The following is a 25744-nucleotide window of genomic DNA, read 5'->3' as shown; positions in this document are numbered from 1 at the left end:
GTCTTTTTGTTGGGTATTCTAAAACTCAAAAGGGGTATCGCTGTTATTCTTTTGATTTAAATAAATACTTTGTTACGGCTGATCTTTCTTTCTTTGAGTCCATTCCCTTTGTTGAGTCTTTGGTGCCCAATTCAGCCTTGGATGATGATCAGCCCATATATGTTGTTGAGTCTTCTCCTTTGCAGGTTCAGTTGCCTTCAGCACCACCTCCTACGAATCCACTTGTTGTGTTTCAACGTCGCTCATTTGTCGAGGCAGCGACACCCCGGATTGCACCTTTGATCACTACACCAGCAGGTTAAATGCTTCTACCTCGTCTTCTTTGCCTTCGGATCCACCAATAGGTACTTCCTCTTCTTCCACTATTCCTGTTATTTCTGATTTGGATTTACCTATTGCGCATCGTAAGGGTGTTCGGCGTTGTTCCGAGCATCCTATCTCTAATTTCGTGTCCTATTCTGGTTTATCTTCTACTTTTGTTGCTTGCTTGTCTACTGTTGACCGTCATCTTATTCCTAAGTCTGTTACCGAAGCCTTATCTAATCCTGGGTGGAAGGCTGCTATGACTGAGGAATTCTCTGCGTTGGAGGAAAATCAGACATGGGAACTTGTTTCGTTACCTCCTGGTAAGTCTGCCATTGGCTGTAGGTGGATAGTTGTGGTGAAGGTCAACTTTGATGGGTCTGTGGCTCGTTTGAAGGCCCGCCTTGTTGCGAAAGGATATGCCCAAGTATATGGGGTTGATTACCTGGATACTTTTTCTCCTGTTGCAAAGCTTACATCAGTTCGCATTTTGATTTCTTTGGCTGCTACACATCATTGGCCTTTGTTTCAGTTAGACGTGAAAAATGCATTTTTGCATGGTGATCTCCATGAGGAGGTGTACATGGAGCAACCTCCTGGGTTTGTTGCTCAGGGGGAGTCTGGGAAGGTGTGCAGGCTAAAGAAATCGTTGTATGGACTAAAACAGTCGCCACGGGCATGGTTTGGTCATTTTACTGATGTTGTATTGGAGTTTGGGCTGAAACGGTCTGAGAGTGATCACTCAGTGTTTTGTCGACTTTCTGATGTAGGGAGGATATTTTTGGTAGTTTATGTGGATGATATTGTTATCACAGGAGAAGATTCTTCAGGTATTGAGAGTTTGAAGATACATTTGGGACAACAGTTTCAGACTAAAGACTTGGAACGACTGAAATATTTTTTGGGTATTGAGGTTGCTCAATCACAGAAAGGGATTTCGCTCTCTCAACGAAAATATGTTCTTGACTTGTTGTCAGAGACAAGACTGTTGGGTTCTAAACCTTTGGACACACCTATGGATTCTAGCGTGAAACTTATGTCAGATGATGGTGATATTCTTGATGACCCTGAGAAGTATCAGAGGTTTGTGGGGAAACTCAACTATTTGACTGTGACTAGACCTGACATTTCCTTTCTTGTCAGTGTGCTTAGTCAATTTATGTCCGCTGCTCGGACGTCTCATTGGGATGCAGTTATAAGAGTTTTACGCTATATCAAAAAGGAACCGGGACGAGGTCTCCTATATTCTGATCATGGTCATGGGTGGAATGCTGGATTTTCCGATGTTGATTGGGCAAGGTCTCCAGTTGCTCGAAGGTCTACTTCAGGTTATTATGTGTTTGTTGGAGGGAACCTTGTGTCGTGGAAGAGCAAGAAACAAACTGTTGTAGCCCAATCCAGTGCAGAGTCAGAGTATCGGGCTATTGCACATGGGACTTGTGAGCTGATGTGGGTTAAACAATTGATGACTGAACTTGGGTTTGGTGACGATTCTCCTATGTTGCTATGGTGTGATAATCAGGCTGCTATTCATATTTCTGAGAATCCTGTGTTTCATGAGAAAACAAAACATATTGAGATCGATTGTCATTTTGTTCGTGAGAAGCTGCAACAAGGGGTTATTTCTCCTCGTCATGTTCGAACGGGGGAGCAACTTGCTGACTTGTTTACAAAGTCTTTGGGAGTACAAGAGTAGATTATATTTGTAACAAGCTGGGCATGATTAACATCTATGCTCCAGCTTGAGGGGGAGTGTAAGAATTCGCTATGTGTAAGGGAGGAGGGAATCGTGAATTAGTAATTAGCGCTAATTCACGATTTCCCCTTGAGGGGTGTTTTTGTCTTTTCGGTGTTGACACTGTATACCCTATTGGGTAAACTTATAAAGATGAATGGATTGGGGCAGTCGTGAGTTAGACTGCGACTCCCACTGTTGCAGCCCGCTTGTTTCTCTTCTCTTCTCTTCTCCTCTCTTCTTTCTTCTTCTTTCTCTTTATTGATTTTTCAATGTACAATGCAATACTAGCTCATAATCAAACCTCCAAGGGCAGATATGAACTAAGAAGATTACAATTTTAGCACCGAAAGCATGGACAGGGACAAATCATGAGGTGGGAAAACAAGTCAGGGGGCAAGTTGTTGAAGGATTTGGGATTGACCCAGTTCGGTTCGGTTTGGTTCTCTTTAGTTCCCTTGTTGAAGTGTGTAATGTAACTAGGTACACTAGTGTCTAGATTCATTATGCACATGTTGCACACGTTAATTGTGCTAAGTAGATCTTCCATATTTGTAATAATCCTAAATTATAAATAAAGTGGTGGCCTCTGTTATCTTGATAAGCCAAATCATTCTCTTTCTTTTCTATTCTCAACTTGGTATCAGAGCAAGAAACCCTAAATATTTTTTTGGTTTCCTTTCTTCACTGCCACCGCCTGTAGAGAACCACCACCGATCTCAAGGCTCCGGCCTCACTGCGTTAGACATGGTTGACTGAACATGCGCCAATGCATGTCTAACAGACACTAACAACCATTGAGCACCGTTACATCCGCCACCATCATTCGGCTCCAATGGCCACTTTACCACTGCTGTTGCGCCCATAGTTCAAAATCTCGATGAAATTTTATCAAGATCTCAGAAATTTCGAATAATTTGGTAGAGCCGAAATGAAATGGTACTTTGAAATGGAAAAAATGCAAGGTTTCGGTAGAAATTTCGGCTGTGTTTAACATCTCGCCGAAATTTCGGCCAGACGTGACAAAGTCACATTATAAAAGGCTCAAATCTCGGCAGTCTTGGTCAAAATTTGGACTGAGACCTCTTTGGGTTACCTCATTTCGACTTTTGATGTTCCAGCTTTTGCTATTTTGAACTTTGTCGATGATGCAATTTATATGGCAACTGTGGAGGACCATACTCGTTTCTTGTCCCAAACTATTATGTCGCATTCATATGTCCTACAATCAGAGGATAATGCACGTCGGCTCCATCGGACTATGAGTGGGATCGATCCTAGACGGCGCAGTAATTATTATTATTAGACACTTGACTTGTATTAGGAGAGTACATTGATGTCATCCAAATTATATACTTATGAGTCATTGACATTATGTTTGTATGATTTACTTGTTTAAATTGCTTATTATGTCCTCTAATACTGCCAATCAAGGGTGCAAATCCAAAACATCATTTTAGGTGACTACTTTTGCAATTTGAACATTTACATGTGTTTATATAGTCTAAAATAGGGTTTCCATGAAGTTTCAGGCCTTAATTTGGCCTAAAACCCACCAAATGACCAACTGAAATCTTGCAGAAAATACTAAATTTCGGTGAAATTTTGATATCTAGGAAATTTCGGTTAAGGCGAAATGGCCTGCCGAAACAAGATTTAATACTATTGTTGCGCCTCCAAAGGCCCTCGCCTTTGTCCGCACCTACTAGGGCCCCGCCCTAGCCTATTAGTGATCGATCAGTGCCTCCAGCCCCTGTCGAACCAAACCAGGGGTCATCCGCTCCTTGCTGCTGACCTCCCAGGGCTTCCCACCCCTGTCGCTCGACCCTAGGGCCTTCTGCCCCTGACACCTGGCCTCTCCAGCATCTCGACATCCTCGCCTGGCCACTCCAGTGTTGCGCCGGTTCCTTTAAAACCCCGTTGCCTCTGCCTGGCCCCTTTGTGGCTCCTGTCGACTCCACAGGCCCTCTAGATGACCTGCCTAACCTTCTGCGCCTTGTCTTCCTGTGCTTCTCTAGCCTTCACTTGCGTGTACCTTTGCTGTGTACTTGGTACTTTTTGTGCCTGTTGCCTCTGCTTTGTTGGCCTTTCTGTGTTGTGAGTAACAACTTTCTTCTCAACTTTAGTGCATTTGTTTCGTCCTTTTAATGGAGGGTTCTAGCATAACAGTTGGTACTGGGAGCGGCGACCTTAGTCACCCTACTACCCCTCACCATCATCACTCTCTCCAACCCAGACCCACTAAGTTGAATGGATCCAATTACCTAGCATGGTCTCGTGCCTGCCTCCTTACCATTCGTGGTAATCATTTTTTGGCATATACTATTGGTGATACACCTATGCCCACTAAATCTCCAGTTATGGACAACTGGTTAGCTATTGATGCCTTGATCATGTCATTCTTGTTGAAGTCCATGGAGACTTCTATTGGTTCCAACTTTGTCCTCCTTAATTTAGCCAAGGAGTTATGCGATGCTGCAAAGTACACTAATGGTCAAGTACTCAAGCCAACTACAATGCCCAAATCTATGAAATTTGTCGTCAGGCTCAAGAAACTAGACAAAAGGACCTCTCAGTGTCTGCCTGTTACTCTGCCCTTACAATGTTATGGTTACAATTGGATTTTTATCATCTTGTTACCATGACCAACCCCGTTGATGCAGGCAGCCACATTTGCAAAGGAACATGAAATGGAACGAGTTTATGCTTTCCTCACTAGCCTTAACCCTAAGCATAATTAGATACACATCTAGATTTTGAACATCAGTACATTCCCTACACTGCTTGAAGCCTATAATATGTAACAACATGAGGATCACCGCCGTTTTGTCATGATCCTCCTACTGCCATAGTTCAAGATCTTGGCGAGATCTCACTTTTATCTCGGTTTTGTAGCATCACGAGTCGAGATGACAAGCGATACAGAATTAATACCATATCTCGCTCGAGATCTCGGTATCTCACCGAGATTTCGAGCTATTTCTCGTTTCGGTTCGACTCAGTTGAACCAAAAAGCTCAAAAAACACCATAACTCGACGAGATCTCGACTCGCTCTTGCCTCTCTCTCGCTTAGATCGCCTTTGTGAAGGGGAAACTCCATCTTTGGGTCATTTTTTTCATTTCTTTTGGCAAATCACACCTCCAACACCTCATCAAAGCTTGATTCATTGAAGATTGAAGCTGCTAATCTCCTCCAACACCTCATCAAAGCTTTGGGTCATTTTTTTCATTTCTTTTGGCAAATCACAACTCCAATACCTCATCAAAGCTTGATTCATTGAAGATTTAGTTAATCTACGTGACTATGTCTCTTTCCAAGTGTCTAACAAATGAACAAACAGTCGAACAATCAGTCCATCACTATGTAGTATGTAATGGTTAAATGGGTTATGGTTTGATGTATTTTAGTTCCTAATGCTTATTTAAGTTGTTTTGCACTTCTTGTTTTCTACTTTAATTATGAGTTCTACATATTATGTGGAATAGCCTAGGGTAGACCTCACGCACGCCGTAGACTACCCACTTAAGAGTATGTAGTCAAAGTACCATTTTGGGTTTGAATCTGTAATAACTAATGGTTCGACTGTGTTTAGACGGCCTAAAATAGGGGGACTGTCAAGTTTCAGCCCCTATCTTGGCCATATGTCCACTGAAACCTACCATCGAGTTCAGAAAAAAAAAAAAAAATAGATGATCTCGCTGAGATCTCGGTTTCGTGGCCTGGTGAAACTAGTGGCGTAACTGAGACCTAAAACCTTGCCTACTGCTCCTCCTTGGTCTGCTATTGTTTCTATACCACAGACCTCTGTACCTGTGGACAGTGCTGGTTCGATCAACAAGGCTGGTGCTTCTTGTCATCCAGTAAAATATGATTATTGTGGCCGCGTCACACTAGGGAGACTAGCTGGAAATTACATGGTCGTCCTAAAGGGGGTGGCAAGGGAGGCAAATCTGGTTCTACTCGTCGTCAGGCTCACTTAATTGAGACTACAGAGATCATTCTTGGTACTCCATCTATGTCTGCAAAACAACTTGTGACTCAGCTCCAATGTATGGTGACTTATCTTGGTGATGCCTCTTCTACCACGGCTTCCTCTACCTACCCTGCTTCCCATTTAGCCCAATTAGGTATTTTCCTTGTGTCCTCTCATACTGATTATTCGTGGCTAATTGATTCTGGAGCCTTGGATCATATGACCAGCTCCTCGGACTTGTTTGCCTCTTATAACCCTTGTTCGGGCAAGGACAAGGTCCGAGTCGCCGATATCTTTCTGCTATTTCCCATAAAGAGTTTATCTCATGCTCTCCCAGTATTTTTTTATGTTTTGTCTTGCATGTTCCCAATCTCTGTGCCAACCTGCTTTCCATTCACTGTCTTACCACTGATCTTAATTGTCCTATTCACTTCTATTCTTCTCATTGTGTTTTTCAAGACCTAGCGACAGGGAAACAATTGTATATGGTAGAGTGTGGGATGGTCTTTACTCTTTACTATTTGGATTCAGGTCTTATTGCTGCTCTCTCTCTAATTTTAACTCATTATATTTGAGAAGAGAATGCTCTCCGACGGCTCCATCATTGGCATCGTCGTCTCGGTCATCCTTCCTTTTGTATTTTGTGTCTTTTGTTTCCTTCTTTAGTCAAAAAATGTAATTTGGACCTATTTAATTGTGACATCTATGAACTTGCCAAGCACACCTGGACCTCGTATTTTCCAATAATAATAAAAGCTTGATTCCTTTTTTCTGTTATTCACTCTGACTTGTGGGGTCCTTCTCAGATCGTTGCTAGGGGTAGGTTTAGATGGTTTATCACCTTTATTGACAACTGTACTTGACTAACCTGGGTGTATCTTCTTCGGTCCAAATCTGAAGCTTTCTCCTATCTCCAGTCCTCCCACAAAATGATCCAAACCCAGTTCAATGCCCAAGTTAAGGTTCTCCGTAGCGACAATGGAACAGAATACATTGACGATTCATTTCTTCAGTATCTTGATACACATGGAATCCTCTCTTAGACCTCATGTGTCCGCACCCCTGAGCAAAATGGGATCCCAGAACAAAAGAACCACCATCTTCTGGAGGTCACTCAGTCTCTGATTTTACCACTTAGGTTTCTAAAAATATTGGGGTGAGGCTGCGCCTGTGCTAACTGCTGGCTTTCTTATCAATCGAGTTCCTTCCGATGCCCTCAATTTCAAGACACCAGTTAGCCAGCTTCTCGATCCCACTATTGCTTCTCAACTTACTCCCCATATATTTGGATGTGCCTGCTTTGCTCACAACTCAGCCCCCTCTTGGTCAAAACTTGACCACGTTTTTTTTCTCTAACCCAAATATTATCTGGGACCTGAGTTGGTCCCTGGCATTTTATTAAAAATCAAATCATATAAAATCAAGAACTACAAGGGTGGGGGGGGGGGGACATAACCCGCCTTACCCCAACCCAAAGAGACAAAAAACTCACTCTCGCATCAAGAAAAACTGCACACTAAAAACCCTCAAACCAAAGAAGAAAGCTATGTACGAATAACAGGTATACCCGCTGCTTCCTCCCAAATTATTTTCCTAAGCTCTGGGGGAATGTTAACCTAAGAATTAAATGCCGTGTTAGACGCCGAATCGCAGGCATAATTGGCTAAACAATCAGCCGCTCTGTTACCCTCTCTAAAAGTGAATCAAACCATCAGCCGAAGGGATTGCACCAAAGACAGAATTTCATGGAACCAGTACCACCCCTTCCAAATATTGCAGCTCTTTATAGAGACGCAGTGCACAACTAAAGCAAAATCAGAATTTACATGGAAATCAAGAAAACCCATTTCAGCACAGAGCTTAAGAACATCCCTTAAGGCTCTAAATTCCGCATTGGAGTTAGTGCACTCCCCATAAAAGTTAGCGAAGGCAGCCAAGACTTTTCCTCTTCCATCTCTAATAATTCCTCCCCCTCTACCCACTCCGGGGTTACCTCTACACTCTCCATCCACATTGAGTTTTACAGCAGTGAAGGGGGGGGGGGGGCACCAATAAATTGCTAAAGGAGGTTTGAAACGAAGTGGAATTGGAGCAACATTAAAAATTTGGAGGACAAGTTTATCTCTAAAAGAAGTTAATCTTTTAGAAGAGCCAACAAAAGGGATATTCTGCTTCCCAGAAAGGTTATAAGTGTTATCATCCCCCTTCTTGCAAATTGTTTATTACGACGGATGTGACTTCTCATGAGGATGAAACTTTTTACTAGTCTTCTCTTCAGGGGGGAGACTCTAGAAGAAGAGAATCCTTCATCTCCTTTTGTCATTGATACTGTTCGTCTACAGGGGGAGCAAACAGATGAGAGTGATGCTGCCACTAAACAAAAGAATCTCATCACCTATTCTCGGCAAAAGAAAAAGACTATCCCAAACATACCATGTTCATCTATGCCCAACGAGTAGGTTCTACCAATCCAAACAACTGGTAATGAATCTCCTCCTGATCCTGATGATCGCTCTATTGCTCTTAGAAAAGGAGTAAGGGCCTGCACCAAACACCCTGTTTCTAATTTTATCCCTTATGACTCCTTGTCCCCCTCCTACCATGCCTTTGTTTCTTCTTTGTCTATTCCACAGGGTTGGAAGGAAGCTATCACAAACCTAAAATGGAAGAATGCCATGGTAGAAGAAATGCAGGCCTCGAAGAAAAATGTCACTTGGGAGCTTGTACATTGTCCTAATGGAAAGAAGATAGTTGGATGCAAGTGGGTATTCACAATAAAGCAGAATGGAGATGGAACCATTGCTCGCTATAAAGCCAGACTGGTTGCCAATGGATTCACATGGACCTATGACATCAATTAGCAGGAAACATTTGCCCCAGTGGCAAAAATGAACTCTGTTCGAGCCTTGTTGTCTTGTGCTGCAAACATGGGATGGGATCTTCAACAGTTGGACGTGAAGAATGCCTTCCTCAACGGTGATCTCGAAGAAGAAGTCTACATGGACATTTCTCTTGGCTTTGAATCACCTGCTACAGCTGGAAAAGTGTGTAGACTCCGGAAATCACTATATGGGTTTAAACAGTCCCCCTGTTTTTAGTTTGGTAGATTTTAGAAGGCTATGCAAAAGTTCGGCTTCAAACAAAGTAATGCTGATTATACGCTATTTATCAAACACATAATTGGCAAGGTCACAACACTTATTATTTATATGGATGATATAGTGATCAATACCATAGTTATCAAAGCGTCGCCTAGGTGCCTTGGACGCCTTGGTCGCCTAGGCGGTAGGGATGTAAATGGATAACCGAAAATCCAAATTCGATCCGCATCCGTATCCATTTAGGGATATCCATATTCATTTAGAGATATCCGGAAAAAAATCTGTCCGGAAAAAATCCGAATACTTAATGATAAAAAATTAAGTAAATAATGATCTTGAGGGTTTTTGAAGATTCAACAGGTTCTAGAATATGAGGAAAAGAGAATCATGATCTAAAAGATATGGATTGAGTGTGTATTGTATCCGTTAGGGGGAGGAAGGTCCGGGTTACACAAGGCAGAGATGTAAACGGATGATCGAAAATCCGAATTCGATCCGCATCCGAATCCATTTAGAGGTATCCGTATTCGGCCAAGAAATATCTGGATCTGATTACATCCGATCCGTATCCGAGCCGAATCTGATCTGTTTACAAGCCTACAAGGTGGGCGCCTTGGACGCCTTGGTCGCCTAGTGGGTGTCGCCTGGATTTTGGACCCTCTCTAACGCCTTGGATCGCCTAGACGCTGTGACAACTATGGTGATCACTGGAGATGATGACGAAGAAATCTCTCTTTTAAAGACTCGACTGGGAACCGAGTTCGAAACTAAAGAGTTAGGACATCTCAAGTACTTCTTGGGAATTGAAGTAGCAAGATCCAGTAAAGGGATATTCATCTCCCAAAGAAAGTACATTCTAGATCTTCTTAAAGAAACTAGGATGCTTGGTTGTAAACCTGCTGAGTCTCCCTTTGAAGTTAACCACCAACTGATGCAGATAAGTTAACTAAAGGGTTTATTTTATTGGAAATAAGCCTTGAGTTGGGTTATGTATATGTTGGGCCTTTGATCCCATGGGTTTTCAATGTAATAGGACACTTTTATGGACCTAAAGTATGGGTAATTATGTTGCATACGGGATTAGTATCTATACTTAGTTTATTTTCATGTTTTAGTGTTTTAAATTGAACCGGTCCAAAACTGGTTTGAACCAGTGATTCAATTTAAGTGATTTAATAATTTTTCTTTTAAATGTTTAGTTGGGCTGGATTAAGACTCTGTTTTGAGTCTATTTCAGTTTCCTAGTAAGTTTAAGTTACCTAATAGGTAAAGGATTGGGTTAGGCCTTTCCTTTTTAGTGTAAGAGTCTATTTTTGAGACTTTTATATAAGCTTGTAAGGAGGCCAAGTATTGAACACGAATTTTGATATTAATGAAAAGCTTTTGCTGTTCTTCTTCTCCATTGAAGATTTTTGCCTTGTGTTTGATCAAGGGTGGCGGGATCGGTGTTTGATCCGATTGACACCTAGTGGTGGGAAGCCCCGGGTGGTTCGTTGGTGGGATTGGTGTTTGATCCAATCGACAGCTTGATATGAAGCCCGTGTGGTTCATTCAAGCTCTCTTTGTTCAAGTTCTGATTTTATTTCAAATTCTTACAATCAAACAAGCTGCTGCCAAGGAAATTCTGCAACAGTAAGTTTGAAGCATCTCCATCCCCTTCAAGTCTTCTTCTAATCCACTCACAGCCCAAACCCTAAGATTCCCCTTTTGTTTTAAATTTTCCCAATACCTAAATTCTGCCCAGACCAAACCAGCCAGCCAAATCACACCATACTTTGATCGAATTCTCCTCTCATACTAGGGAAAACTTGATCCAAGTTGCTCCCTCATCTGACCATCATAAACCTTAAAAATCCATCTTTTCCTCTTTTCAAAAACCCGAAACCTTAAACATAACCTTGCTGCAGATTCTAAATAAAAAGCCTAGACTAGTTAAAACTTAACGTAACCTTCACTGCCTACATCAACTTGACCTAACCCTACTATCAAACCCTAACCCTAATTTCACAATTTTCACCCATTTTGACCTAACCGACTACATGTTCAGTTCAGATCCTGGTATTGGCTTCTAGTGGGTCTCTTATAGGGGTGAAACAGGGCCGGGTTTTTTAAAACCCTAGCCCAATCTTGAGTCCTCTTAGCTCAACCCAAGCCCAACCGGTTCTAGGTCGGGCTGAGATATCTCAGCCCAGCCCAGCCCGACCCTGATTGACCCTGATTGGGCCGGGCTGGCCCTGGTTTTTGCCAAGGGCTAGGTTGGCCCTGATTGACCCTGATTTTTGCTAGGGTCTAGATAGCCCTGACTTGCTCTGCTTTTTGCCATTTACGTTGTCCTATGCATTAAAAAAAATAAGACACATGTGATTGGGTATTGGTTTGTTTCATACTCAAATGACTATTAGACTTTTCTTTGGGTTAAAAAACTTAGCCAAATCTTAAAATTGTAAATATTTTTGTTCAATAGTAATTAGTTTTTTTTTTTCCGGTAAACCAATAGATAATTAGATACTAAACAAAAATTGAAAAATGTAAACAACAAAGTGTAAAGCATAACCTAACACAGGGCCGGACCTGGCTAGGCTTAGCCTGAGGCCTCAACCTTGGCCCAGCCAGACCTTGACCCAGGGCCTGAAAATTTAAACCCTAACCCGCCATTAGGGTTGGAAAATCCAGCCCAAGCCCTGTTTGGGCTTAGGACGGGGCAGGGTGGGCTCGGGCCAACAAGGCCAAACTTACACACCTAGTCTCCTACCAATCTAGGACTACATTACCAACTCTGCAGCACCGGTGGTGATTCTGTGGATAAAGAACGATACCAACGTCTCGTAGGAAGACTTATATATTTGTCTCACACAAGGGTGGACATTGCCTATGTTGTGGGAGTTGTTAGTCGTTTCCTACATGATCCAAAGACTGTTCACCTCAAGGAAGTATACAGAATTCTTCGATACTTAAAGTCGGCTCCTGGAAAGGGTATTCTATTCTCAAACAATGGAAGTCTGAAGTTAGAATCCCTCATTGATACTGATTGGGCTGGATCCAATAGTGACTGCGGCTCCACCTCTGGCTACTGCACATTCCTTGGAGTAAACCTAGTCACCTGGAGAAGTAAGAAATATTTTGTAGTTTCCAGATCCAGTGTCGAGGCTGAATACAGGCCATAAGAAATATTCGGTAGTTTCTAGATCCAATGTCGAGGCTGAATATAGGCCTATGGCTCTTATTTGGCTGAAAAAGCTTCTCAGTAATCTAAAAATAGCTCTCGAGGGACCTATGAGGCTCTACTGTGACAACAAAGCTGCAATCAGTATAGCCCATAACCCGGTTCAACAAGACAAGACCAAACATGTTGAAATTGATCGACATTTTATCAAAGAGAAAATCGAAGATGGTTTGATGTGCACTCCTATTGTTGCTACAAAGAGCCAATTGGTAGATGTCTTTACTAAGGGCTTATCCGTGAAGGCCTTTCATCCTATTCTTTCCAAGTTGGGCATACGTGACATCCATAGTTATCAAGGCGTCCAGACTCCTTGGTCGCCTTGGACGCCATGGCGGGCACCTTGCCGCCATGGCGGTGTCGCCTTGTTTTTTTACCCTCTAAAACGCCATGGTCGCCTTCCCGCCTTGATAACTATGGTGACATCCATGCACCAACTTGAGGGTTAGTGTTGAAGGATTTGGGATTGACCCAGTGCGCTTCGGTTCTCTTTAGTTCCCTTGTTGAAGTGTGTAATGTAACTAGGTACACTAGAGTGTCTAGATTCATTATGCACATGTTAATTGTGGTGAGCGTTGCTGACTAGATCTTCCATATTTGTAATAATCCTAGATTAGAAATAAAGTGGTGGCTTCTGTCATCTTGACAAGCGAAATCATTCTCTTTCTTTTTTTTTTCTCTTCTCAACTCAAGTGATGAGTGAGTTATGGAATATCTAGTGATATGTGAGTTATGGAATATCTAGTGATAGACTGCCATATGGTACACATATCTAGAATAGGACCCAATTAGAATTTCTGATGGTCAATTCCATACTTCCAGCTCATGACTTAAGAGTTAAGATACATAGCCTATACAAGTAATTGTTAAAGAAAACTGTTGACCTAATTAGAACTTCCAGATGACTAGAAAATTTTCTAATTTCTAAACCGCTAATAACATTAAACTACTGAATAACAACTTAAGAATACATATCAAAGATCAAACAACTTGAGTGCCATAAGAAAATGTGAGACTACCAAATAAACAAAATACAAAATTTGCACAAAGGCTAAAAGAGCACCTAAACAGTAGGTACTGAACTAGATGATGCTGGAAGTGAAATGAGTAGATATTTACCTCCAGAAAGTTATCTTGTCTGAGGTATTTGCATGTAACTGCTTTCCCCAACAGGCAAGCTTTCGTTCCAACAGCACGTTTGACCATCCAATATCCCTGCACGACCAATAAAATGCATTAGAAACTGTAAAACTGATATAAACACATAAAGCCCACTCAGTCTTCCTGGTTCTTGATCTATGTGATGGTTAAAGTATTGCATACCTCTACAATACTTGGAATAAGTTTTAGTCTTGCGTTCCTGAATATGTCAGTCCCATCCACAAATCTACCCAATAAAGATTCTTTTCTTACAGGCCGATCAGCACCATAGTAGAGAACCAAACTGTAGTTTGGTTTTGCTGGAACCTGCAATGATGCAACCAAAATATAATTTCCCATCAGAATAGTCAAGCTCACATTAATGGTACAAAACAGCCTACCTGGACAGATAGGGTGTGATGGCTACGGGCCTGGCAACACCATGATACACCCAACTCATAATTTCTATCTGACCCTAAAAGAAAAGTTAATAATCGGATATTTGATAAATAAATAATGGGGAAAGTGGGTCATTGCACACAGAACAATCTCTGCATACTCTCTATTTTTGTTGGAACTCAAATACCATAGTGAAGAGATTTTTTTTTTTAAAACGCGAGAGAGGAAGGATGAGAGCATTGGGTGAAGCACTAAACGAGTACTTCTTCCATCACAAAACTAATATATGTAATGACATAACCCTCTCGTCGATTTATTTATATTAGTTAAGTTGAAGGACACAGGTACAACAACCTAACTCAGGTAGATGAACTAATTACTTGATCTGAGGATCTGACCCTAATATAGTTGTGGCTACTGAAAACATCCACTCGAGGATGGATTGAGGTAGGTAACCCAAGTCATCAATTCATCATCCCCAGAGATTCTAAGGCACAGAAAATAATAAGCTATGTTGACCTCCTCCACCCTCTTTTATTGCTTTCCTCTAGGTGAGGCAAGTGGGTTGATGTAGATCGATTTTATGGTCAGAAATACTACCACAGAGATCAGCAAAGGAGTGGTACATTACATAAAAATATGGACCAGCCCATTGGGCCATAGGGCCAACCAGACCTTGGCTAGGCCAGCCCCCTGCGGCTGGGAGTTACTGGTTCTCTCAAAACCAGATCATAGGGTGTAGCTTGAGCAACAAGTTAGGTATATTTTAGTCCAGTTAATTTCCTTTTTTAGTTTAAGTCAATATTGTTGTTTTGTATTAGTTTTAGTTGCTTAGCAAACAGCAATGTACTGGCTTGGGGAACAATTTTTTTTATTTTTTTTTGGGATGAATAAAAATTTCATTAACCAAAAAGAGAAAGCCCCCCCCCCCCCCCCCGGGGGGGGATGCAAGGAGAAAAGGCTAAAAGCCAAGAAAGCACAAAAAACAGCCAAAATACAACCCTTGAAGGGAAAAATTCCAAGAAAATCCAATGTCTATTTTTTTGGGAATAATAAACCGTAAGGGAACTGCCAAAAGTTTGCTTTTGATATTGAAGGAGATGGAATCACAAATCTGATGTAAGGATCTGGATTTGGTAGTCCATCTTTGAAGATTTCTTGCAAACCAAATGTGATGTACAACAGCGCTAAAATCCAGTTTACCCACTCGGTCAAAGAAAGAAGAGCCACTGAAAGTCATATCCACCCAAATCCATTCTCTATGGAAAGGGAGAATCCACCGCCTTGCCGGCCAGCAACGAACAAGGAGCCAAGACTGGATCTTCGAGGAGAATGGGCATTTGAAGAATAGGTGATCGATATCCTCTTGACCATTCCAGCAGAGGATGCAACACGGGGTCACTATTTGAAGAAGAATACCAGCAGGGTGCCAGTTGTCCAACTAAAGTCTAGTAGAGGCCCCATCATCAATCAGAGAAGTGATAAGATCCAAGAGCCAAAGGCCTAAGCTTCACAATCTTTATCCAAACCCAAGAGGAATCTGAGGGGATGGGGACCGTCCAAATAGAATCATTGCGAAGATATCTTGAGTAGACCCAGTCAACCCAAATACTCTTTTTCTTGGAGGCAATCTTCTAGATCAGGTTCAAAGTACCAGCTGTATTGATGTCCTTTATGCGTCTGAGACCCAATCCACCCTCAGCTTTGGGAAGACAGATGGAGGCCCAGGAGATAGGGTGGAGGTATTTGGAGGTTTCAGAACCTTTCCAAAGAAAAGGGCACATAAGAGCTTCCAACCTAGAGATAACTGATTGAGGGATACCAAACATACCCGACCAATAAAGAGGAGTGGCCTGGAGAACAGATCTGATAAGCTCAAGATGCCAGCAAAGAAAAGAAGCTTGCCCTTCCACAGTTGAAGTCTTTTTCTCATAAGATCAAGCATCGGAGAGCAATGGTGACCCATCAACCTAGAGGGGATAAGGGGGAGACCCAGGTACTTTACATGAAGAGAACCAACAGTGAACCCCGAAATCTGAAGAAGGGTGGACTGACGGGAGACAGGGTCAGCTTTAAAAAATAGCATGAAGTCATCAGCAAAGGCAAGATGAGTAAGCTTTAGGGCTTTACATTTGGGGATAGGGGGCTGGTCAGTGAGGGATTGGATACATCTGGAAAGGACCTCAAGGGCTAGGGTGAAGAGGTAAGGGGAGAGGGGACAGCCTTGGCAGATACCAGTAGAGGGGAAGTAACCGGCTGGACTACCATTGATAAGGACAGAAAAATGGGGAGAAGAAATACAGTGGTAGACCCAGTATGTGAAGATAGGGAGAAACAACATCTTGTTCATGACATCGAGAATAAAATCCCAATGAAGAGAGCCAAAGGCCTTATGAATGTCCACCATCAAAAGAGCTGAGGGAGAGTGTTTTTTCCTATCAATTTCATGGCAAAGGAGGATGTTGTCTGAAATGCTTCTACCATGGACAAAAGCAGATTGGTTTTCACTAACAAGAGAATCAACAATTACAACCAACAGATTTGGATCTACAAGTTCAATAGAGCAATAGTTGCATCTGATCAAAGAAGTCATCTACAATTGATGTGATTAATAAAAACAGAAGAAGAATAGGAAGAAGATTCAGCAGTCCAAATGGTAAGCACAAGTATTACAGAAGAAGGAAAACAGCAAAAATATCCAACCTATCGACATTATTGGGTAAGGGCCAGAGGCACTTAGAATACTACTCTAGGCTAATTCATCCACAGTGGAATTTCTAGAACAAGATCTCCATGTGAATGAGACTAGTAATGCTCTAATCTCCACTCTAATGTAATCAGTTGCACCTATCGGCACTGAAAATGACTGAAGGATGCCCAAAGCTTTCAAGTCCAACCTTCCCAATGTTTCCAGGGAAGCATTCAACAATATTAAGCTTAATAGACTGAACCTGAGTGATCCAAGGCCTATGGCTTATACAGATAACTCTAAAACACACTGCCCTAAACAGAACAAGAAACACCTGACAAACGATCACTGGATTACAGTTGGGAAACCAATTTCAATAGAATTATCAACAACAGAAAAGAAGAGCAACAGCCATCACGATCATATCAAGAACGAAAAGAAACCAGAGGGAAAATGAAAATTTCCGTACTATAAATAGATTAGAACTTCTAGGGAAACTGAGATCAAAGGTCAAAAATGAATTTTCATCTGAAGCTTACTGCTAAGGTTTTAAGTATCCTTCTAACTGATACGTATCGTATTTTTAAGGTGCCAATATGATATGGTACCGTACGATACCTAAACAAATTTTGGTATTAGTACATTTAAGAACCTCAACCTTTATGTAATCAATTGAATGCACTTGTCTTGTCGTATTTTGTTCTGCTATTTATACATGATATATTTTACATATAGAGTTTTATGCTTCAAAACTGTATTTTGCATATATCCTAACCATCTCGATATGTTTCTTGACCATTTCCATACGTATCTAGCATATCTTGTGTCTCTCCAATCCAATACGATACGTCTCTTAAAATCATCCCTCCGATATGATACCCTGTTGATATTTACATTGAAATTGCCCTTCCATAACAGTTCGAGCTTTTAGGTGAAATGGTAGCGAACATGTTATCAGAGTAGAGAGGTCAAGTATTCGACTCCTGGGAAGTGCGTCGGAAGGACCATGGGATCTTGGCCTGCACGTGCAGGGGAGTGTTAATGTATACATTGACGTTGCCCTTCCCTAACAGTTCGAGCTTTTAGCTGAAACGGTAACGAACATACCCGATACTAATACTTTAAACCTTACTTACCACTTCCCTCCCGCAATACAACAAACAACAAATTTTTCAAAAAGCCCTAAATATGCAGGCAAACTTCTGAACATATATTTCCACAAGAGTTAGAGAGAGTGAAGAAGCGATGATGTGAGAAATATAAATACAGAAACAGAGAGAGAGAGAGAGGAGCAGAACCTAGGGATGATCCGAGCAGTGGCAATATAAAAAAGGGACGATTTGAGCAGCGGCAACTGTCTAGCTTGAGAAAGAGGAAGTGAATTGATTCCTTTTCTTCGCCTGAGAGTAGGAGGGACAATGCACGTAGCGGTGACTGTTGGGCTCGAGAGTGAAGCTTAGGGTGAAAGAGAGGGAGAAAGAGTGAAAACTGAAAAGAGACTGTAGGGTCGAGGTCGAGAGTCTGGACCTTTGGGCTCCCTTTTTGTTACAAGTTTATATTTCAGTTTTTTCAAAAGCAACTTCAAATTTGTTTCTCCAATGACTAAGAATTTTTTTTTCCATCCGTTTCATTCCAAAAATAAACATAAAAACAAATCGGACGTCACATACATGTTCTGTTCCAAACTTGTTCCAAAAAAAAAAAACAAAACAAAACAAAAAAAGACCAGATATGTTTTTTTGAGCGTTGTGATACAGGCATACAGCCCCCTATATGCCTCGGCGGTTGCCTTTGAATGTTTATTGGTGTTTTTTTTTAATATCAACAGAATAAAAAATGATATCTCTAACAATTTATTTGCTTGCGTAGCTAATATCAGACAGATCAGAAGCATGCAATCACCAGGTTTAAAAAAATTGTAACTTACAAAACTTATTTCCTTTTCTTCGTTGTTTGATTGTTAATCAAACTTACCAATGTTACACACCCTAGGGAGTCAGTGAGAGTTTACTTCCACTCTGACAAGACATCGGCGAAGATTCCGGTGGGCAGTGGCTGTATTGTCTGATTCTGGTAGGCAGCAGCATTGCGGAAACCCCTGATTCCAGAGTAAGTTAAGTTTGTTTGTTTTTCCCCTACAGCCCTTCTCTGTCGGGCACTAGTTTGTATTTTTTTGTCTTCTTCATCTTCTTCTTCTTCTCTTTTCTTTTCTTTTTTCCCCCTTACTTCTCTTCTCTGTCGGCCAGTGGTTTGTTTTTTACCCCTCTTTTATATCTTGGTCTGAACTCTGAAATACCATTGCTAACTAGAACCATTGTTGGTGTCAGTGACCCAGTTTAATTCTTTTAGCTTAATTCTACCACAAAGCAGGATAATTGTATTTTTATGAGTTCTTAAAATGTTATAATTGATTGGAGTATATACATGCTGGTATTATGTTATACGAATAATTATAATTGATTGGTGTATATGTATTGTACTATGTTGAATTTCTTCTCTGTTTATTGCTCCGAAGGCATGCCACAGTAACCCCTGAAAATTTGCTATTGGTATTATGTTATAAGAACTGTTAACATTGATTGGTGTATATGTTGAAAATTTTCTCTGTTTATTGCTCCAAATGTTATAATTGAGCATGAACGTTCACCAATGTGGCTCATAATTTGTGGTTAATGTATTGTGGGATCATGGAATAGAAAAGGGGGGGGGGGGGAACAAGAGGGCGCCTTGGGCACCTAGGCACCCCTCCACTGCCTTGGGTTGCTTTGACGCCTTGACAATTATGTATGGTACAAACTCAGCATTTAAGAGGATAATAACAACCTCCATCTCTATGTTTAGAGTATCAGTGATTGGCATATATTCGTACCTTATATATGGATCTCATTCACAATGACATGAAGCAAAAAAATCAATATCTAAGACACATACCTCTAAATTAATGATCAACATGAATGGCAGTTTCTTCCCAGCTTTTGACTGAAAATGAGAAGACAAGTTAGTCAGGAATTATTGTCTTCCAAATAATATTTGATGAACTAAGAAGCTCATAAATTCAGGTAAAAAAGCTGTAAGTTCAAATCCAATAGAAATATCATTCAACTCCACAAGTGTCACAATTTGGGCAGTTTAGATTGGGTTGACAGCCAACCAAGCTCAACCCTAAGAGACTTAAGGGTGGAAGTAATGGGGTTTCTAATCTTCTAACAGATTTAAGATGTTAGAACATTCAGAAAGTTAGGATTGCAGAGAATAAGGCACTAGAACCAGAATCCAAGAAACTTTAATAATTTGAGCAAAACAGTTCTGATGGATATGAAACTCTAACTGAAAGATCACTTCAACAGGTAATTAGACTTGCAAAGTCTGGTTTAATTCCAACGGTTGGATTTCAAGTTGTGGGACAAACCCACTTCAACTAGGAAAACTCCCAAACTGCAGATTTGATGGGAACTTTTAAGAACTCAAAATAGAAATCAGTTAAGGGCTCAAATTTGATAATTCAGCAAATCAGAATTTGCAAAATAAGTTGAAGTTGACATGAACAGGAAAACCAGAACTCATGAGCTTCAGAGTTCTAGAACAGAATTGAAATTTAAGAGAAAGAAAACATATCAATGGGTAGTATGGCAGGGTATATAAAATAAACAAGTCAACCAGGGTTCTTCATTTCTTGTTCCACCGTAGATATTTGTCTGTGTATGTTTTGCTCGTAACCATCATCCTCATGGCAAGCTTGATTCTCGTGCCATTCGGTGTATTTTTTTGGGCTACTCAGCTACCCAAAAAGGATACAAGTGTTATCACCTTCCTACTCAGCTTACGTTGTCTTCCATGAATCCCTGGCAGATTATTCTCAGTCACCTCTTCAGGGGGAGCATGATTCAGGTATTGAAGATGTGCCTGCTATATTACCGGTTCCTATTCAGGGGGAGCCATCTCCTCTAGCCCCTACTCCAGCTTCTAGTTTGGTTCCTGTTCAGGGGGAGCAATTGGTTCGTAAACATGTGAGTCGGATTCCTGTTGATAAAGTCTATACCCGGGTCCCTAAGCACAAGGAGCAAGTTGAGACTACCACCACTACTGTGCCTCTTCTCCAATCATCAGATCTTGATCTAGAGCCTGCTACTCCATCTAGTAAGGATCCTTCTCTTGCATTACCTATTTCTGTTCGTAAAGGCATTAGGTCTTGTACCCAACATCCCATCTCCAATGTTGTTTCCTATGATTCTTTGTCTTCTTCATATCGTGCCTTTGTGTCTTCTCTTTCCTCTGTTTCTATTCCACAAAAGTGGCAGGAGGCAATTGCAGATCCAAAGTGGAAAGCAGCCATGATGGAAGAGATGAAAGCTTTATCCAAAAATGAGACGTGGGAGTTAGTGGTTCTTCCTCCGAGCAAGAAACCAATCGGCTGTAAATGGGTATTTGTAGTCAAGCAGAAGATGGATGGGTCAGTAGATAGATACAAAGCAAGACTTGTGGCCAGGGGTTTTACTCAAACCAATGGGATCGACTACCAGGAGACTTTTTCCCCAGTTGCAAAGTTGAATAATGTTTAGGTGTTATTGTCATATGTTGTCAATCTGGGCTGGAATTTGCAACAATTGGATGTAAAAAATGCCTTTTTCATGGAGAGCTTGAAGAGGAAGTTTATATGAAGATTCCTCCAGGTTTTTCATGTGACAAGACTCATGGGAATGTTTGCGGACTGAAGCAGGCATTATATGGGCTGAAGCAATCCCCTTGGGCTTGGTTTGGTAGGTTCCATAAAGCAATGATCTCTGTAGGAGACAAACAAAGTAATGCTGATCACACCTTGTTCATCAAGCGTTGTGGAGATAAGATCACCCTTCTTATAGTCTATATTGATGACACAGTTGTGACCGGTAATGATGTTGATGAGGTTTCTCACCTAAAGATTTTCTTGGGACGAAAATTTGAAATAAAAGATCTAGGACAACTAAGGTACTTCCTTAGGATTGAAGTTGCTTATTCTTCCAAAGGCATTTTTCTCTCCCAAACGAAGTATGTTATGGACCTACTCTCAGAGACTGGCTTGTTACGGTATCATACTTGTGATACTCCTTTGGAAGCTACTACTCGTTTGAAAGAGAAAGATGATGATCCTGTTGATAAGGGACGTTATCAAGGGTTGGTGAAAATTGATCTATCACTCCCACACTAGACCAGACATTGCATTCGCAGTGAGTTTGGTCAGTCAGTTCATGCATGATCCCTACTCCACTCATATGGCTGATGTTCTTCATATTCTCCATTACTTGAAGTCAGCTCCAGGAAAAGGGATTCTCTTCTCTCCGCATGATCATCTTCGTATTAAGGCCCTACACTGATGCTGACTGGGGTGGTAATCCTGATTGGAAATCTACTTCAGGTTATTGTACGTTTGTAGGAGGTAATCTTGTCACATGGCGTAGTAAGAAACAGAATGTTGTGGCAAGATCCAGTGCTGAAGCAGAGTTCCATGCTATGACCCAAGGAATCTGTGAGTTATTATGGTTTCAAAGTTTACTTCAAGATCTTAGTGGTTCTATTCATCTTCCAATGAAGTTGTACTGCGACAACAAAGCAGCAATTAGCATTGCCCACAATCCAGTGTAGCATGACCGTACCAAACACGCAGAGATTGACAGACACTTCATCAAGGAGAAGTTAGAAAGTAGACAGATTTGTATACCTTTTGTGAAGTCAGGTGATCAGCTTGTTGATGTCTTCACTAAAGGACCGAGTGGGAAAATGTTTCATCCTAATTTAGGCAAGTTAGGCATGTGTGATATCTATGCACCAACTTGAGGGGGAGTGTTAAGTTATGTAACCCGAAAGGGTATTTTGGGTTTTTTCCCCCATAGCTAGTAGAGTTGGCTATGTGGGTTTTTTTTTTTTTTTTTTTTGGTAATTCTGTCCATTCTTTGAATGTAATAAATAAAATGGCTTGATGATCACATTGATCATTCAAGCATTGCATCCTAAATTGTTTTGCTAACATAGGCCGTATATAGCTGTCATGCTACTTCAATTTAATGACTTTTTGAACCAAGTAACGAAATATTGGACACTTAACACCAAAGGCATAGTTATCAAGGCGGCAAGGCAACCAAGGCAGTGGAGAGGGTCCAAAATCAATGCGATACCAGCAAGGCGGACCAAGGTGTCCAAGGCGCAAAAGGTGCAAAGGAGCCTAGACGCCAAGGCGACGCCTTGATAACTATGACCAAAGGAAACCTATTTTGCCTAATATTTAGGTCCTTTTTGTAGAATTCCAAACGCCGATCCTCATACCTTAACATTCATAAACAAGTTGGTAATTGTATAAGTGCAAATACAGGGAAAATGCGAAGAACAGATTCTTTTACCTGAACAAAGCATTTGGGATGCAATGCAACATTGTCAATTCGGTTGTCAGCCTTGAACCAGTCAACAGCTAAGAGCTTCAAAAGAGGATCTCCTCCCGTTATCTAAGAGGAAACAAAGTGATAGATTTACTCAGCTGACTGACCAAATAATCCAATTTAAAATTTTCAATATGAGCCAAAGAAAAGATGGTCTATCAGTGTGGTCATAGACATCAGAAAAACTAAAGATTTGAAATGAGGACGATATATCTTTTCATAATAAACCCTGCAGTGAGATGAATTTATACCATACATCCCTAAAAAATAACTCTATCCAGCATAATTCCATGGATTTAAGAAGGGTGGAAATGAGTCGTTTTGTGTCCAGACTCAAGACACAATACAACTTTCTTCAAACACAACCCGCTTATTAAAAATCTCAAAAATCCAATGAAATAGAAAGACCACCAACATGAACATAGCATGCCAAATAATGGGTTGTGTTCACGTTAGCTTTATAGGACTTGAAACAACATGAAACTACGTGAAATAACACAGAATAGAAAGCAAAATGATAGAAGGATGAAAATCTTATTAAAAAAGCCCTTTCTTTCTGAATTTTGTTTCTAAAATACCCAGAGTCTGAATTTAAATTCCAGACTCGTTCTTCCTCTAAAAAGTTAATTACTTTTATGTCCTAGATTCAGTTTTCTTCATATTCAAGGCCCATACTTCCCTATATTTAAACCTCATATTTGAATTGTTTAATACGGGTGGGCCCATAAGCAACTCATATAGGGTTTTCGAACCCCAGGTTTGCATCAGGGGGTTAGGTTTTCTTATGGAGGGGGCTGGATTCATAGTTATCAAGGTGTCGCCTAGGCGTCAAGGCTCCTTGGGCGCCTAGGCGGTCGCCTTGATTTTTGGACCCTCTCCTATGCCTTGCCGCCTTGATAACTATAGATGCATTTATTGGTGATAGTGAGTCTGTGCATGGCAAAAGGGGTCATCTTGTCTCTTTCCTTCTCAAGTCTTGTTCTCTGTTCTGTGTTTGTGTCCTGTTGGTACTAATAGTATCTTTTTCTTCATTGATCAAACAAAAGAATACAAAAGAAAAATAAGAAAATATGATGTGTACTAATAATACAGAAGAAGCTAAAATACTTCATAATTGTTCAAATTGAACAGAGAAATTAAAGTAAGGAAAGATAGAACCACCTTTGAATTATCCTTTAAGTATGTCTTTCCTCTTATCATAAAGCCTTGTCCTCCCGGACAAGACCAACAGTTTGTGTCAGTAAGATCTTTTCCTTGGGACATGGAACCATGATACTGACTTGCATCCATACTGATAGGAGGAATGTGGTCATCTAATTCCTTATTTGCAACTGTAACTGCACCAGAACAAACACTTGAGAATAATCGAGGGTATGTAAAAAATAACAGACTGAACTTAAAGCTTAGGGTTTTAGGTCAACTCATGATCATTTAAAGTCCACAAGTACAATTAGAAGAAACCAAAAATGATACCTTTGTCAATAATAAACTGTAAATACTATTTTCCTTGTAATATTTGTTACAATTTTTAGTATTACTACTCTGCACCAAAGGTTTTGAAATATCCAATAGAAATCATCAGGTGCAGCATTCAAAGGTTTTGAAATATGCAATAGAAATATTTTCTTCCTTTTTGTTTTTATTAGAAGGAGATTTGTCACTAAATTTGTTGATAAGAAGAAGGAAATGATTACAGCATCAGAGAGGGAAAGCAAAATATGGGATGACAGAGTACCATCCACAAATTTTAGGCTTCAAATACAACAAAGTTGAGTTGGTTGTCTGATCAAATAGCTCAACACTACAACATGAATTATTTACCTAGCCAAAATATGTATGGTTCACATTTACTTACTGAATTGTAAATCAAGTAGAAAAGAGAGCAAAATAACCTAAACATGTGAAACACATAAGCGTGTACTTCATCTCAATTATCTATGTTAATTAATGAGTGGAATTACAGAACAGTAGCATGCTTTTCCTCACAGGTTAAGGATATACTGATATTATGCTCTAGATGAGGCAATATTACCTGAACTCCGTTTCAAGGCCAAGCTTGCGATGGCCCATGAGACATTCTTTAGCTTCATTTTCCCATCCTGACAGAATATCAAGGAGCAGGTCAAAATTTTGACTGCCTCCATGTGTCTGTATGCTCATATATGTGCATGTGTTTGTGTGTGCCCACACATGCATGTGCATATTTGTATATGTCATATGTGTGTGCGCATATTTGTATATGTCATACGTGAGTGTGCATTCTAAAGTCAAGGGGAAGTACAACCATTGTTTGTGTGTGTGAACAGATTAAAAATTCTCAGGGCCTCTGCATCAGTGATCTGAAAAATAACAGTAATGGCAGTAAATACAGACCGTCTGGGCATCCTCTACGTCATCATCGCTATCCTCATCTTCAGATGATGGATCAGCAGCAATTGCATCATAGAATTCATCACCAACTTCTTCATCCTCAAATTCACCACTTGCACTAGAAGTAGAGACTTTTGAATTGACAACAGTAGTTGGAGAGTCAAATCTGAGTGCAGGATTTGCTCCAAAGTATTCCTTGAGGCCTAAACATATCAAATGGAGAAAAGAAATAAGACTTCTACTTATATATATATTGCTACATAATTATTTGTAACCAATGACAAAGCACAACAAATTCGACAAAATGATGTATTGTCAGATAATTCAAATATCGTTGAATGAACAATAGTTGTTGGAAATTCAAATGTGAGTGCAGGATTTGCTCCAAAGTACTCCTTTACGCAT

The 25744-nt window shown here is 40.6% G+C and overlaps 1 protein-coding gene across 4 annotated transcripts in view; it reads right to left on the bottom strand.

Moving 5' to 3' along the window:
• Nucleotides 1–25744, bottom strand: part of LOC122651836 (protein ENHANCED DISEASE RESISTANCE 2-like) — a 160103-nt gene that overhangs the window by 59205 nt on the left and 75154 nt on the right. For 2 of the 4 annotated variants that reach the window (XR_006331522.1, XM_043845386.1), the window contains exons 14-20: nt 25343–25542; nt 25002–25068; nt 24131–24306; nt 22934–23035; nt 19494–19541; nt 13658–13801; nt 13454–13549 (exon numbers count right to left, since the gene is read on the bottom strand). Coding sequence is in view for 3 of the 4 variants with exons in the window: in XM_043845386.1 (XP_043701321.1) it covers nt 13454–13549; nt 13658–13801; nt 19494–19541; nt 22934–23035; nt 24131–24306; nt 25002–25068; nt 25343–25542 (833 nt within the window). In the remaining variant the exon portion in view is untranslated. Of the gene's footprint in view, nt 1–13453; nt 13550–13657; nt 13802–19493; nt 19542–22933; nt 23036–24130; nt 24307–25001; nt 25072–25342; nt 25543–25744 lie in introns of all 4 variants that reach the window. The other 2 variants (XM_043845387.1, XM_043845388.1) reach the window with 2 other exon arrangements.

This window comes from Telopea speciosissima, chromosome 2 (genome assembly GCF_018873765.1).
Source record: "Telopea speciosissima isolate NSW1024214 ecotype Mountain lineage chromosome 2, Tspe_v1, whole genome shotgun sequence".
NCBI lineage: Eukaryota > Viridiplantae > Streptophyta > Magnoliopsida > Proteales > Proteaceae > Telopea > Telopea speciosissima.
This window is presented reverse-complemented; position numbering and strand designations above follow the sequence as displayed.